This window comes from Merops nubicus, unplaced genomic scaffold (genome assembly GCF_000691845.1).
Source record: "Merops nubicus isolate BGI_N331 unplaced genomic scaffold, ASM69184v1 scaffold15999, whole genome shotgun sequence".
NCBI lineage: Eukaryota > Metazoa > Chordata > Aves > Coraciiformes > Meropidae > Merops > Merops nubicus.
In genome coordinates, this window is record NW_008630320.1 from 26,074 (window position 1) to 43,536 (window position 17,463).

At 35.8% G+C, this 17,463-nt stretch overlaps 1 protein-coding gene across 1 annotated transcript in view; it reads right to left on the reverse strand.

The window, feature by feature from the left end:
• The window catches only part of KIAA2026 (KIAA2026 ortholog), a 39,390-nt gene extending 25,390 nt beyond the window's left edge, over positions 1-14,000 (reverse strand). Inside the window, exons 1-3 of the mRNA XM_008947259.1 lie at positions 13,987-14,000; positions 12,141-13,564; positions 2,686-2,762 (exon numbers count right to left, since the gene is read on the reverse strand). Coding sequence (XP_008945507.1) covers positions 2,686-2,762; positions 12,141-13,564; positions 13,987-14,000 — 1,515 coding nt within the window. The remainder of the gene's footprint in view (positions 1-2,685; positions 2,763-12,140; positions 13,565-13,986) is intronic.
• Between the last annotated feature and the right edge of the window lie 3,463 nt (positions 14,001-17,463).

Sequence of the window (17,463 nt, forward strand, 5' to 3'; positions counted from 1 at the left end):
GGTAGTGAAAGATCAGTCCCTATTCTCTAGAACACTACATGGTGGCTTAAAGATTCCAGTTGCAAATGTTTCCATTACCGTTCAAGTCTTGTTATTATTTATGTACATCCTAACTACAACACAGACATTTTCATACCAGGCACAGTACTTACAATATATGGGCTTAATTTTCATTGGCAATAAGCACCCTGTTTTTCAACTGAATACAACAGAAGTGTCAGGTATTCAGTATTCAAAATTTTCAAATTCAGTGTTCATCTGGGAAGTGCTATCTTTCCTGTTAGGACAAAATCTCAGATCTCAGTAATCTCTCAAAGACCCTCAATGACTCCTAGAACACCAAGAAGGAAAGTCTCCCTGTTTTTTAAGGGCAGGAAGACCAAGCTACGACTCTCTTATGATCCATTTCTCAGAGTTTATAAATGAACTATTTCTCATTATATAGAGAAATCAAATTTGTGGATCTATTAATAAATACAAAGTCAGGGTGCTCCCTCAGATCACTGATGCTCTGTCCTTGCCCCCTTTGGCACTCAGCTTTTAGCATAATTTTTACTCACTTCAGTAGGGTCTCATGTCTAATTTCAGGCTACTTCTATAATGATTTTACATTATACTTTTATTTCCTGTAAATCTGCCTTTATTGCTGCCATCTCCCTGTAGCAAATATCCAGACGGTCCCTTTTTGAGATCTGTACTTAATTTAGAACACAGCTTACAAAATTGAAACTGCTAAGACACAGTTAAACAGAAAAGCTGAAGTTAGCCCAGTTCCTTAAAATGCATGAACACCTTTTTCCTTAGCTATAGTACATGTAAGTCTACATGTGTACACATGTGAGGTGAAAGACAAAAGATGTAGACAAGGCATTTGTTACCAAATCTGAATGTACTTTGTAACCCAAAAAGAAACCAAAAACCCCTCATTAGTGTCTCTTCTGTACAGCAATATAGTTGCTGCCCTTTCTTCAAAACATGAATGAGCAACAATAAGTAATAAGCCTGGAACTCAGAATTTATTTAAAAAGGAAATACACAACAGCCAGCTAAGTTCTGATCTACGAAGCTGTAAACTCACTTCTCATATAATCTTAAAAATATTAAAACCATGGAGTTTTGTGTTTGTTTTTTTTTTTAATCTGGTGAAGAATTTATTTTACACCTGATTTTGTTTTGGGTTAGTTTTTTTGTTTTGTTGTGTTTGAGGGTTTTTTTGAGCAGCCTTCAGCTAAAAAATAAATGTAGAATCTGAAATTACATACAAGGTAAGACTGATGTTTACTGAAAGATGCTTTACTGCTTTGTCTGTGACTTCGAAAGTATGATAGAGAGCAGAAAATGTGTCCTCAAAACATTTTAAACATTAAACTAGGCTCTAAAAGTCTTAGCTGTATTCCAAATATAAATCTTTTCATATTTGCAAATACTTATAACAGTCATGCCATTCCTTCCTGTCCTCTCAAAAAAGGCAAGTTGAACTGATAAAGTTCCCTAATAAGATTAAACTGCTTATACCAACTGATCTTAGCTTCACCTAAAACAGATTATAAAGCCTGGCTTGATTAAAAAGCCAGAATTACTTTGCTGCATTTTAATTAACATTTTACATAGGTAAATTTAATAATGTTCACTTTTACACTTAGATATTTAAATGTACACTTTATCTTGGTTATATAAAAAGTTGGGATAACTTGCAAATAATGTTCTAGACATTACTACTACTTAAACGCAGTATTCTAATACTGTAAATAATTATATTTCTAACCTAATTATGTACATCCACAGCATGCACATAATGTGCTGGGAAAAAATCTTTAGACACTGTAATCTCTTTGTTGGAGCTGCTAGGAAACAGTTGAGTCAATACCATCAGAATACAGACAAAAGTCAGTGTACACTTAAATATCAGTCTTTTCTTAATATTGACTGTTACTAATTTTACCACCAGAAACTGTACTAGCTGCACCTGAAACACATCATCATCAGGGAATAAACTGATTCAGTGTGAGGGTTTTACAGAACAGTCATGATTTAACGTGGGTCTGTTGCTCAGAATACCATAGATTATTTTCTGAAAAAAAAAAAAAAATAATAATTATAGCTAAAGGATAACTCCGAGCAGGCATACATCCATTAATTGTGACTTAGAACTGAAGTGCTGTAACGTTTCTATTACAGTACCATAAAAATACATTACCATAATTAGTCCTCTTTTCTCAGTGCTCTCTAGTCTAAAGGTCATGTGCAGATAAGGGGTAGAATTGTAGACAAGATGAGTACAGAAGCCTATTTTCTGCAAATCCTTCCATAAGTTGAGCTAGATTTCAGTTCATTGACCACAGCGTCACACATCATATAAAATCCAAGTAATTTTATCCCAGAAAATCATATCTACCTTAATAACAACTCCTAGTTTTGACAGGTTTTGTCCTGTAACAGATTTATCTGAGATCTTAAATAATACCATGAAAGTGTAAGCCACATAGAACAAAAAAATGCTAAAACATTCTCTACCAAGAAAAGGTGAAATGCTCTTTTTACAACACTTTCAGATTAAAGCTTTTGATCTGGAAGAAGGAAATTCATCTTTGATTAGGATTTCCAAGGTCTCTATCAGAAATTAAAGGACTTATTTTACAGACATTGAGATTTCAAGTGCATAAAACAAAATTTAAAATAATTTACCTGAAATTCTGGTATGGTAGACTTTGTGACACCTTTCCTCTTCTTTGTGATTGCTTTTTTAGATACCGATTTTTTTCCTTGTAAGATTAAAAGAGAAAAGCTTCATAATGTTGTTTGTTGTACTTCATTAATAAAACGAAATTATATACAGACTTGAAAGTTAAACTATAACTAATAGCGGGCTGACAGTAAGGCACGTAAACACAACCAATCAGGACTAGACTCAGTAAAAGCAAACACTGAACAAGGGTCTGTGTACGGCCGTCATTTTTTTGGAGGAGGGAAGAAAACCTGAAAAAAGAATAAACCCGCTACAATGCCCACAGTATACCACCTGAAAACTTAAGGTATAAAAGTAACATTCACACAACTATTCTGAAAGGGCAGAAATCCAGCAAACTTATGAAATATAGCATCTTACCTGCAAGATATGTTCTCTTACACTGTAAAGTGAACTGCATATTAGGTTCTGGAACTTCTGCATCTTAGAATAAAAAAAAACCTCAAAGCACAAGTAACATCTAGAAAACCCCAAATGAACATACTGAAGTTACCAATGAAATCAGATTACTGATTTGTTTTTTCTGCTGTGGCAAAATCTAACATTTTACAAGAAATCAAACACCTTCCTATAACGACCTTCACACCCGACTGTGCTATACAAGAAGATGGATGTAACTAGAAAACTCCCTGAAGGTAAGGCTAGTGTTTTACTGCTTGTAGTGTGAGGGTTCACAACTCACATACATCACCAAGCCACATATGCAAAAAAATGGAGTGTCTTACATAGTTATTTCTACGTTCACATGGTAAATTGAAACGAGCCCACTTTTGACCTGTTGACTCAGACCAAAACAAACACTCTACAAATATGGCTGTGCTCACATTGAGGCACAATAATTTAAAATCTTGAAAAAAAAAAAAAAAAAGAAAAAAATTATCATACAAAGTATGTGGAATTTTGTCATAAAAAATAACTGTTAAAGGCTCTTGGTAATACACAAACAGAGGCAGACCTGATATTTTTATTCTGAAAATATTGGCAGGAATTGCATTTAATTTTTTCCTAGTAGGTGCCTGCTTGAGTGTGCAAATGTATGCATAAAAACATATACATACATCTATTCATGGATGTCAAGGCATCTGTATTTTCAGTTTATTACTCTGTGAGTTTCCTGCAGATCTTACCTGAATCTGATAAAAAACACATTTAAGAGACAAGGAACAGTGCTTAAAGAATCTAGATTTGAAACTCCACATAAAATAATACATTACAAAACTTAAAGAGCCCTCAACTATGAAAACTAAACACAGATTTACATTACAGAACAAGTGATAAAACAAAGAGGCATGTTTATTAGAAATATTTTGAAAATGGGGAAAAAAGTCAGCATTTTTGTTATATATTTTATTAACCCATCTGCATTGAAAACATAATTGCTAGTACTGAGCAAGAGTACTGAGCAAGCAGCTAGTGCTCTCTGTTTAAAGAACTGAAGTGGACATCTAATATCAACTTCTTAGACAAGCTGCCTCAAAAAGAAATCTGGTCATATGGCAATTCCTTGTTATAGACCTGTAAGAGAAGGTAAATCTTGCACGAACACGAAGGTATAAAAATATGGGGCAGGTAGACCATCTTGCTTCTTAACAGAAGGAAATTTTGAGTATGGTTAAAATTAAAATTTCTGTTTTATTTGAATATATTCAACATACTTTTCAGCATATTTTTACACGAGTATTTTACCCGAGTATTTTCAGCAGCAGGTGCTGTATGACAGTGTACTTAAAAAAAATAAAAAGCTAACAAAAATATACTCTCTTTTCCCCAATATTTCCTTCAGAAGAAGGGGCAAAAATTGTTAGGAAGAATAATTAATCACCAAATTAATGACAAAAAAAGTATTTCTTCAGTTACAGTAGCATGTGAAAAGCATGCAGGAAAGAAGATATGGGGTAACAGACAGAACAAAAATTAAAAGAACTGACTAGAAGCACAAGGAAAATGACCCTTGCTGTCTGTATAAACTGAATCAAGAAGTGGTCTTTGAAAATAGAGTGTGACATATGGGTTATCATAAAGCATGCCTATTAGAATATATGTACCATAAGACTTAAACAATTCCCTGGCTGACATCTTCCATGAACTAATCTGTACAGAGCAACACCACAGTCTCCTCCTCACTTTGTGACTATACACACCACATGTCCTATGGTGCAGGCACATACAACTCACTGAAAGAAATGAAAACCCTGCAGATGGGACACAATCAGACAGAATTAATACATGTGACAAACTAACTTTGGCAAACTAATCTACCTTAACAGCATTTTTATAAAATATCCAATTTAAATTCAAAAGAAGTTACAACAATAGTAGTGATAATCAATCTCTTTTTAAAACAAATTATCTCTTGTTTTCCAAAAGTAATATTTCTTGCTCACCAAGTTTTAAAAGAAAAATGTTAAGAGCTTTTCTATGAAAAGAAAAAACGAAGATGATAAGGAAAACTTCTATTTAGTATTTCTGAGACAATATGGACAGAACTGTGAACAGTTTTCAAATTGACTTTAGTACCTAAAGATATGCTAGTTCCTTCCAGTGAAAAAATCTTTGAATAAATGTAATCAAAGATCAGATTTCCACAATAAAAAAATCTATCAAGGTTTGTTAGTTTCTATTCTCAGACCACAGGCTGACACATCCATCAAGAACAACAGCAGTGGTAAGGGATGTCAGCCCCTAGCAGTTACCCGCTACTGGCCCTGTCGCATACAGCGTCACCGTGTGAACGCCTCCGTCGCGCCACCGCAGAGCGGACACCGAGCTTCCGCAGCCAGGCTGAGGTGGGCACGGGTTCTGTCTGAAGGGTAAAATCACCAAGGGCTTCAGTGGCCAACTTCAGCTGTGAGTGGCAACTTCTCAAGCCACACCACTGAAGGCTGCTAGAGCTCCTCTGCCCATAATCCCAGGTAAAGGGACTATGAAAATGGTTTAAATTACTTCAGCAGATCATAGAAACATAGAATCACTACAGTTGGAAAGGACCTCTAGGATCATCAAGTCCAACCATCATCCCAACATTTCCCTACCTACAAGACCATAGCCTCAAGTGCCACAGCTACTCATTTTTTGAACAGCTCCAGAGATGTTGATTCCACCATCTCTCTGGGCAGCCTGTTCCAGTGCCTAACCACTCTCTCAGTGAAGAAATTCTTCCTAATACCCAATCAAAACCTCCCCTGGCACAACTTGAGGCCATTTCCTCTCATCCTATCATCAGTAACTTGGGAGAAGAGACCAACACCAGCCTCACTACAATCTCCTTTCAGGTAGTTGTGGAGAGCAATAAGGTCTCCTCTCAGTCTTCTCTTCTCTAGACTAAACAACCCCAGTTCCCTCAGCCACTCCTCATGAGACATGTGTTCCAGCCCTCTCACCAGCCTTGTGCCCTTCTCCAGATCCTCTCCAGCACCTCCATGTCCTTCTTATCCTGTGGTGCCCAAAACTGGACAGAGCACTTAGAGTGTGGTCTCATCAGTGCCAAGCCCAGGAGCACAATCACATCCCTGCTCCTGCTGGTCACACTGTTTCTGAGCCAGGCCAGGACGTCACTGGCCTTTCTGGCCACCTGGACACACTGTTGGATCATGTTCAGTTAGTTGTCCACCAACACCCCCAGGTCCTTTCCCACCAGGCAGCTTTCCAGCCACTCCTCCCCAAGCCTGGAGTGTTGCCTGGGGTTGCTGTGACCCAAGCGCAGGACCTGGCACTTGGCCTTGTTAAACCTCATACAATTGGCTTCAATATAACAGTCCTACCTGTCACAGGTTTTCCTTTTAAGCCAAAACAAATCCCACATACTATCACTGAACAAATGTGCAGACAATTAACAATGTAACATAAAAACTAGGACCTGGACACTAATTGTGATCATTCAAAAAAAATAGATGCAACTGAAACAGAAGCTGTCTAAAGTTGGTCTTGTCATCTGAGCATGAAGAAGGGAGGATAAATAAATTAGTGATATTTCAGATCTCTTCTAGTCCTATTTCAGAGGCATAGAAATGTAGACAAATAAAACACTAAGCCACAGAAATGTTCCTGACATATTTATAAATTACCTCAGCAAGGACAGTACTACCCGTTTGTAAGATACCACAACATAATTTTTATTTTCTGTTTATTCTCCTAGTCTTCTAGCTTTTTCCCCAACAGCTATTGTTTTAAAAATATAGCATGCATTAATCTGGGAAATTAATCATTTGATCATTTAGGGTGGAAAAGACCTTTAAGATCATCAGGTCCAACCATTAAACCAGCACTGCCAAGTCCACCAGTAAACCATGTTCCTAAGCACCACATCTACACATCTTTTAAATACCTGCAGGGATGGTGACTCCACCAGTTCCCTGAGCAGCCTGTTTCAATGCTTGACAAACCTCTCAGTAAAGAAATTTTTCCTATGTCAAATCTAAACCTCCTCTCGCGCAGCTTGAGGGCATTTCCTACTGTCCTGTCAGTTATTACTTGTGAGAAGATATCAACCTTGCTACAACTTCCTTTCAGGTAGCTGTAGAGAGCAGTAAGGTCTCTTCTCTCTCTCTTTTTCTCCATACTAGATTATTATCCTAGAGAGTTCTGACGCTTCCACACTGGCAAAGCATATGCTTTCAATAGTCAGAACGGCAAAGCATGTCTGCACAAGGCATTAATAATCCTGACCTAGAGAACCATGTAAGTAAACCAAACAAAACCTCAGCGAGACATGTTTCTGTCAGGTGCACTGACACTGCAGCTTAACGCACGGAGTACTTGTTACAACTTGGTAGAATTTTATGTTTTCAACATGGTTAACAGGCTGTTCCAGATCTAGAGGCTAGGCAACACCAAGTTTTTACAACTCTAAAGACAACGGTGAACATAAAACTCCCAAGCACAGTACACCAGACACTAAAAAACTGCTGCCAGTCTGTTAAATTAATTTCTTCACATGCAAGCAGTTCTTGATTTCATTCACAAAATATCTTGGTACTCTAAAGAAATAAAATATACTGAGAAATAGCATCCCACCTGTTTATAGTCTATGAATCTTTCAGAGCACAAGCATATGGTATAGAATTTATATCAAGGTTCTTCTGAAGGTGTGTGATATATTGGTGACTTCTATACCAACTGGAAAAAAGATTCAGTTTAAGACTTACTTTAACCTTTGCTTCAGGCACATGAGTTATCTCATAGAATCAGTATCAGAATCATTTCAAGTAGCCTCCATTTTTCTCCAAACCTATGGATATTCTGAATTTCATTCAACCCCAGCTTCAAGCATGCAACCAAGAATTCTCATGCTTCCATACTCTCCCTGCACTGTGATCTCTGATGTAACTTGTCCCTTGCATGGGCATAGCGGCCCTAGTCCAGATTCAACCAGCCTATCAACATTGTCACAGACTAATTCAAGGATCTGTAGCCTAATTTATCTAACTCTAGTAATAAAATAATATTTAAAATTCATGTGCAGCATGCAAGTCTTTCACAGAACTACTCTCTCCAATTCCACCTTTCCATTATATTGAGTACTACTCTGTCAATATTGACACAGAACATCGCTACAGTAATAACCATCACCCTGTCTCAAAGATGCAGATTCAATAAAAGTAGTTACATCTTCTTTTTCATAACTTGTAAGAAAACCTCCTAAATGCGGCAATGCTCATGATATGGCTGTGTTCTCCAATATATTCATTAACAGCATCTTTTGGGTATCACTGCTACAGGAAGTCAGGGATGTGCAAATCACCTGAATAGCATGAACTGTAACTCAAAGATACTTTTAGCTGCCTTAGAAAATCATTAGCATGAAAACAAAGCAAAAAAAAAAAAAAAGGGAAAAAACAACACACAAAACAAAAAAACAAACAAACAAAAAACAGACACCTTGTTACAAAATAAGGAAGGGTACTCACTTTTACATCCCTGATGCTCTCTTCTACTCCCTATACTTTTAAAAGATATTGTGGAGTGATTGTGGCTCTAATTAGATTTAGATAAAGCATTTCTTGAATTCAGAACACATTTTACCAAATCTCCTTCTGTTCTAGATTGTAAAAGTATCTTTAAACAGAATATAAAATTTCAGAAGAGCTTTAAGAAATCCTGTTTAGCCTTAAACATTATGAAAAATTACAAAACAATTGGACATTATCATGAATTCCATCTATACCTATCCATTTCAGTGTGACAGCTGCAGGAGTAACCGACACTTCACAAGCATAGGAGGAAAAGCTCTTGCTCATAATAGCATAAAGTTTAAGGAAAATTTTCTCCAGTAAGGTCAAAATTTGTAGTGAAGAAGTAGTCAGAATAAGAAAGGAAAACCCTCAGCATATTAAGAGATAAAGGACAGGAGAGTACCAAAAGAAACAGGACCCTTCATATCATGCCTAGGTCAATGTCTGCCATCTGCAGATTAACAAGAACGTTCTATGACCTCCACTTGAATGGAAATGAACATACCATCTAAGCAGAACTTAGACTATCAGATCCAGCACAACAAGTACTTAGAGACATGAGAAAAGTAAAAGTAGAGAAGAGTAATTTCCATCATTGCTCACTGAATAGACACACATGAGGTCTCAATGTGCAGACAGGGTTGCAACACTGTGCAAATGCCAATAGAATCGGTGACAGAAAACTGTTACGTTTTCACCTGCACTGACACATCTCTCTCCTGGCTGAAACTGACAGTGAATGGGAGTAATACTACCTGCAACGTTCTCTGATGACAGAAATGTGTATAATTAAAACCTAAGTTCAGATGATCAATGGAATCTGGTACTGGTCTACAGCTACAGATATGTACTCTTAACAGAACTAAAACTCTTTTCTTTATTAAATTACCTGTGATAATGTTAAGCCTCTTATGACACAATACAGAATTCCAAAAACAAGAGGTACGTGGCACTCTACTGCTCAGTAGAATTTACTGTTCAATCATGCAAATACATAAATTAAAACTTAAAACTATTCTAAGCCCCATGTTTTTAGTGGTATGGAATACTGGCTTGTTTTATAATAAGCTTTTGAAATACATTTGTGTTCTAAAATACATTGTAATAAAGCTCAGCACAAAGGGTAGTAACTGGATAAATAATCTTTGTTATAATCCTGTATCAGATCAGCATCAGATGAGCCTTGGTACTAAGATACTACTAAATCCAGCCTCTTTTTAGTACTTAAGAAAACAAAACAAACTCTTTGCAAGAAATGGAGATCACATTATAGCTATGCAGATCACTATACATAAGGTACCCAGGAAAATGAGAAGCCAAGGACTTCTGCTTTTACATTAGCATCTGTGCACCACATGGAAGATGTAAAAAGGAAACTGAAAGAAGTTCTCCCTTGGTTCCACTTTTATTAATATACTTAATTTCTACTGTTTCAGTTAAAAGACAGGAATTTCAAGCCAAAAGAACTGCCTATATTTGGCTATTCCATTAAGCTTATTACAGTACGCACTACAGTTTCCACTCACAGTGCAAGATTTAGTCTGGGATCTGCTCAAGACCAAAAATTCTTTAATGTTACAGATTAAAAATTAGTAGTTAAATATATGCATATTTTCACTGACATTATATATTTTTGTTGTATATAGAGTCATTCTGTAAAAACTGTTCACGATGCATTTCTTCAAAAAAAATTAAATTCATATGTGGGTGTTCACTGTTCTTCTAACAGCACTTCAAAACTGGTCTCCTTTTGTCTTTAAAAACAAAACAATTTGCAACTGTAAAAAAATTCTGCTAACACGCTATTAAGTGTATCAAGTACAAATATGGAGGCAAACAGGCAGCTTTTTAATCTGTTGTTGTTTTTATAAGAAAAACAGTTGTCACAGTAAAGATAATTTTTATCAATTAACTTCAAAAGCTACTTTCAATTACTGCCAGTCTTTTGCTAAGTGATTGCCTTTCAAAACAATAATCTATCAAAAACTGGCACACGCTGCTCTATGAGCATTGCTTAATTCACAGAAAGTAGATTTCTAAGCATGTGTTGTAAAATGAGGGTTACAATGAAGATGGTGACCTACTTTAAATGCTTTCATAGAAAAATAAAGGACTCTTGGTCCAATTTTTTTTTTCCAATAGTTCTCTAAATTCAAGAGCCCTGAGCTGCAATTCAGGTTATTATTCATTCTGTTGTTTGCTTTTAAGAAGAATGAAAACAGTGAAACATCTGGAGAGCCAACAGTCACAAAAGTGAATGTGAAAATATATTACTTCTGCTGAATACTACATAAATTTTAAGAGTTACAGCTGAAGTTCATCTATGTTCAGATGTGGACATTGGATTTTTTTGGAGGATGGAGTTTGCGATTTACACAGTAAGACAGTTCTTTGGGTATTCCACACAAATATTTGGAATCTAAACATTACTTGTTCTCTTAGCTTTAAATTTCCAGTTCTAGCTAAAATGCATTGGCATCAGATCTCTGAAGTCTCTTACCCTTTAGACGACGTTTTGTTACACCAATTTTTGGTTTTGTTTCTCTGCTTTTCAGCTGAAATTCAGTATTTACCCATCAATCTACACTGTTCTGAAAATAAGCCTGCTGCTTAAAAAAACGTAATGTTTGAAGCAGCTTGCTAAAATCTAGCACAGGAAGCTTAGCCCATCACTCAAAAGGACAGCAGGACAACCTTTATGGTGCTTCATATAACATTAAAAATACTGTAACTACCTGGCAGTTTGAACCAACTTAAGGATTTCATAAATTTACTTTTAAATTTAAATTTTAAATTTAAAATTGGTTTATAGTTTTCCAGCGAGTTAACTGAAATGTGGATTGTGCATCACCTACCTGAAACACTTAATAAATTGGTGTCCACATCTGTAAAAGAAATGCCATCTGCATAAATTCTTTATCTCAACTGTTGGACTAAGCAGAAATGTAATCAGGCATACAGACAAAGCAGTACTATTTGGTGCCTAAGACTGCACAGTTTCAGCACAAGTTATTCTAGAATCATGATCTCATATAATTACCCTGTTTCTTTGTAATTTAGATAAGGTAGAATCAGAAAGGGAAGAAATATTTCCACAACTGCTATGACATACTGCAACCTAAAAAGTCCTTAAAACTACACTCTCTGATGCTAACCACTCAGAGAGATCAATCCTAAGTATTTTCAAAACAAACTCTTCCAGTGAATTACATTGTCTAAAGACAGATTCTGCAAATGAATCACGGTTTAATCAGCTGGTATGTCTATTTTATATGTGCACTATTTAACTAAAATTCACACTAAAATTAACATCAGAAGAGTCTAATGCAGAAAGACTGTCCCGTTTCACAAAATAAATTGTAATCAACTAAGAAAACTATTTGGGGAAAAAAAATAAATCAGTATCCTTCTAATTTTTACTACAGCTAAAAGTGTCAACTTACCAGACTTGTGCTTCTTGTGTTTTGCTTTCTTTTTAATTATGAACAACTTGTTCTGGATCTCAGATTTGTAAGATTTGAATGGATGAAGATGAATCTCACGCTTTCTTTGCAAGACATCAAGTTTTCTCTGTAGATTTTCATTTAGTATATCCTTCTTTTTTTTCTTTTTCTTCTTTTTTGCCCGCAACTTATTTAGTTTCTTATTATTTCTCAGTGAGTTCTCTAGCATTGTTTCTTTAGTAGATTTGTGGCAATTTATGTCTTGCTTGTCATGACGAGTGCCATTGACATGCATTTGGAAAGTTTTCAGTGTGTTCTCCTCAAATGGACTGATCTCAGCTTTTACACTGACCGTTTCCAGACAACCCTGTCCATTCTCCACAGCCCTTATTTCTCTTGAACTAAGGTGACCACCCATACCAATAATTTCTCCTGAACTAATCAAATTCCTCAAGTTGTCTTTATAGGAATTAGTTTTTTCAATCTCAGAGACTCTTGAGGTCTTGATTTCACAGTTAATCTCCCCTGTAGTCACTCCAGAGCTACTTATTTGTGTTTTTTTTTCTGGACAGGTAACGATGGAGTCAATACTTTTCTCTACTCCTGTCTCAGAATTACGTAGCAGCTTTTCTCTACCACCAGAACTGACCTCCTCATTGCTTTTTCTTAGATAATCATGTTTTACTTTCTCCAATTTAATACGTGGCACTTTCTTAACTTTGATGGGAGGAGAAGGGAATTGAGGAGCCTGAAAAGGTTTTTGTTTGTAAATCCGAACATCTGCACCACAGAACTGTGGAAAATGAACATAGGCGTTCTCCAAGTAGTCATAACCAAGAATCACTTCTCTGCATTCATGGATGGGCTGAGCTAGCACTGCATCCTGAACATCCTTTTGTGTTTCATACACAAAATCACAGAGACCTTTTAGCAGCCACACTTTTTGGTAGAATGGTAGTTCATGAAATGGTTTTTCCTCCAGCGGGTTAACTTCCCCAAGGACTTTGAAAAACTGGGGACACAATCCAAGTTTTTCTGCAGAGCTATTAGGATTGTCACTCTGCCCTACAACTGTATACCAGTGTTGCACTTTCTGTCTGAGTGCTGCTTCCCAGGTGCTGTAAGAAAGTGTAGGCCTGCGATGGAGTGTAGATCTGCGATGAGGAGGACTTAACAAAGAAGTCATTATTTTAGATAAAAAAGAATTACACTGAGGCATCAGAAGACAACGTTCCAATTCATAGAATACTATTTCAGGTAAATTTAAAATCTGTTGTGCTAAACAAAGAAAATGACCAATAGCTGGAATCTCCCACATTGTCTCCATCCTTGTAGGTCCTGCTTGAGCCAAAAGTGACTTTTCCCATTCTTCTATTTCTTTCTGACTAGCTTCTTCTGCTTCTTTTCTTCCTTGCTCTCTCAGCCTATTAAAAGAAAGTTCATGAAAATTCAGATATCAGGTGAATGAAAAGAAACTGGGAAGAAAAAAAAAAAAAATCAGAACTACAGCATGACAAACATACTTATCTTGAAGTAATACAGTGCGTGAAGTTTTAAATCAGTTTGTCTTACTTTCGATTACATAACACATCACTGCACCAAACTGGAAAATTAATAGTCTTTTATTTCTATCACCAGTGGTTTAAAAAAGGGGAAAACGTAAGATAAAAACATGACCGGTAGCAGCTTTCTGGGTAGTTTAGGGTTTTAAAAGAAAACGTACTCCCCCAATCTCATTTTGGCAGGATTAAATATCTCCAACAAACTGTCCATTTAAAAGTCTCTGAAAACAAATTCCAGTTAAGCCTTGCTTTCAAATGGTATCCTTACAGCTTGTGTCACATACCTTACAGCTTCCATTCTCAGTACACAAGTATACATGCCTTTTAAGTGCTTTATTCACATACAAAAGCCACTTTCCCTCCCACCCATAGGTGTGTTACTAGTTGGTTTGCAGTGGTGGTCAAAAAGGAAACAAATATCAGGATGCATGAAGAATATGATGGAAAATAACACCAGAAATAAAATGTCATTACATTAATAAATGGTTTGCCCTCACCTGAAAAACTGTATTCAGTTCTGGTCCCCCTATCTAAAAAAAGGATAGAGCAGAAATAGTGGGTATTCAGAGAAAGAGATATCAGTAATCAGAGGCCTGCAAAAAATTCTAAAAAATCTGGGACTCTACACAAAACACTACTATGAAGAAACATGACAACAATATACAAAACTAACAGGATAGATGGGGAACTTCTATTTACTTTTACTTGTAAATTCATCATGAAATTTAAAGGCAACAAGCTTAAGAGGAAGAAATGCTTCCTCTTCAGATAATCAATTGCATGTAGCTTACCACCTTACTTAACAGAACATAGGATACGCTAATTTATTTCCAAAGTGAAAAACAGGACATCTGCATGAATCACAAGAATATCAAAGGTTACCAGTAACAGGAGGGATTTTTCTTTAATGTTGTAATGGTAAACTAACATTTTTGCCCCAAGGCATGACCAGATTCCAAAAGACAGGATTAGGATACAGCTGTACTTTTGCAGGAAAAATTTTCTAGAGCTCAGCCAAAGCTTCATACGTTTTTCTCTAAAGCTTCTGCCACTGACAACTGCTAGAAACAATCACCTGCGTGTATCACTAATGTGACCTGCTACTGGAATTTACATGTCCTTATTTCCAAATTGCTAACCTCCACTTATATTTCTCTGTGAACAACTGGCAAAAAAAATACCATGTATCCATTCAAAATGTCAATGCTTTCCAAATTCAGCCAAAGAGTACCTTAAAATCCTTCAACAACATGAATGTAATAGTGGCTTCTAGCTTGAAGAATGTGCATTTGAAGCATTAAGTATTGACTAGGTATCTCATTAATGATAAAAAAAACAACAAATCTAGCTTAGCCCACATTTTAGTATCAACGCAGGAAAAATATGCCATGACCACAAACTGTGTATGCAAAATGACATGTAAGATTCCACTGAGTGCTTTAAATCACATAACTAAATAAAATTTCAAGTGACTTGTTACGGTAATTTGAACAAAAAAATTTAATGTCATATACATGCAACCTTTTTATTTATGTAGCTATCAAATGCAGAAAGACAGATTCATGTAAAACATAAAATCAAAATGTAAAGCAAACAGGTCAGTAAATTCTTAACTTCACTCTCACAGTGCAGCATTAATTTAACCGTATAATAGATGGGCTCTAAAGACAAAATCCTACTTTCCAGCACTGATTTAAATGCATAATGAATATGGTCTAACAGCAAAACCCTTTTTGCCATTCTAGGTGTATAAACCAGTAAACACAACAACAGTAGCTGCACAGATAAAATGAGCCATTTTTAAAATTCTGACTTTTGTTCTATTTTCCTGTGTTAATATTGCATTAATATATTAAATAAAAATAAGTAAATATAATAAAAATTAATAACTTACAAGTGGGGCAAAGGAAGAAACAATAGTAAAGTGTTATCACAAATAAATTCCAAAGTACTCTTGAATTCCACTCCCTCCTCCCACCTAACTGTAAAACAGAATTCCAAATAACCTGCTGTCTCCAAAAGGTGTAAAGTCTATTAAAAGAGTATGGAAATAAGCCTACATATGAACAGACAAACAGTGAGGTAGAACATGTGAAGAAACAATCACATATCAGTATTATTTAATAACATAACCTTCAGATCATCTAAAAATACCATCTTTGCAAGCAGTTTCAACTATAAATTAATAACTTGAGATAGTATTCTCAAAATAAATACAATACTTCAGATTCACTTCTGTCTTATACTTCGTAAAATGACAATCATTACAATATTTTAAAGACTTTTTAAAAAAGAAGAACAAACGTTGTTTCACTTGAGAAAAGTTTTCCTTTTTTTAAAAGCTATTATTTTATCACAGTATCTGTGGTCATTCCATTCTTGGCAGACATTCAGGAAAAAATATAAGCATTGTCATACTTTTATATCTTTATTACTGCGGTCTTCCTACTAGGTGCCCATCTTTTGGAGGGCATAGTTTTTTCCTGGTGTTTTTCTGAGAGGGAGAAGGGGGTGAAGAGGGGAGGGGAGGTGGGGCAATGGTGCAGGGTAAGGGCAGAGAGAGGGTGAGACATTTGATATAGTGCAGGACAAATATCCCTTACACTGGGAAATTCTTCAATGGACAAACATATTCAGCTTTTGTGCTGATAGCCAGTGGTAAAAAAACTTGTTTCATACTTTTATTTACATTTCTCAGGAATAAGTTTGCAGACATGTGTTTACAATAAAACAAAATTATTCTAAGGTCAAGCTGACATTTCCAGACTAACAAAGGACAACCCTATTCCTAGAACATGTTTGCTGCACTTAGTTTTGCAGCTCTTGAGCTGTTAAATCCATGGTACTTTGACCTTAAAAGTCAGCAGGCAGGCTCCCCATACACCACCTAAAACAGAGTCCAGCTATAACTCCCCACTTTTCTTATGATTTCCTCCCTTAAAGTAGCAAAGACTAGATTCTGCATTTTTCCCTGCTAACTACCGCTTCTAACACACTTAAATGTCGAATAATTTTTCACAGGTAAAAAGTAAGGCACTGTAACTCTCACGACAAGGTAGAGAGAACAGTTTGAATTCTACAATAACTTCTCTCTACAAACTTTCTTTAAAAAGAAGTCCTAGAAAGCTACATCCAAAATAGCAATATTATGCATTATTCTAAATTAAACCAAGATTTAACAGACAGAACTACTTAAATCTGGAGATGCTCATGCAACCTTAATTTTGTATCAATAATGTCTTACACCATATTAGGACACATGCTATATTTTTCCACAGGACCCAGTTCATTCCATGTTCACATCCTCATAAAAGGCAAAATTGACTGTATATACATACCTCATTCCATAACTGGCTAATTTAAATTACTAACTTGAAATCAGAATTTAATTTTTTAAATGTTTTAATTAACATGTCCAGAATTTATCCCAAGATCATGTTTTTGAGGCTAGTAAAGACAGAGAGCTGCCTACCATAATATTCCACAAACCAAAGTGATACAGACACTTAGTTCCCGTTAAAATCAACCAGATAATCATCTGTCATTCACTGGTGGTTTTCAAAATTTCATCAGGAATCCAGCTCTATGTGTGCCTCTAAATAGGCAAGCATTTCCAATTATATAATAATTACACAATTATTGTTAACTACCATGTAAGTTTGTATGTATAGTGATATGCTAATTACAATTAGCATACAACCAAGGAGTGAGCAGATCCTGATGGAAATGTAACTAATACAAGTTGTCCATGGGACAGCAGT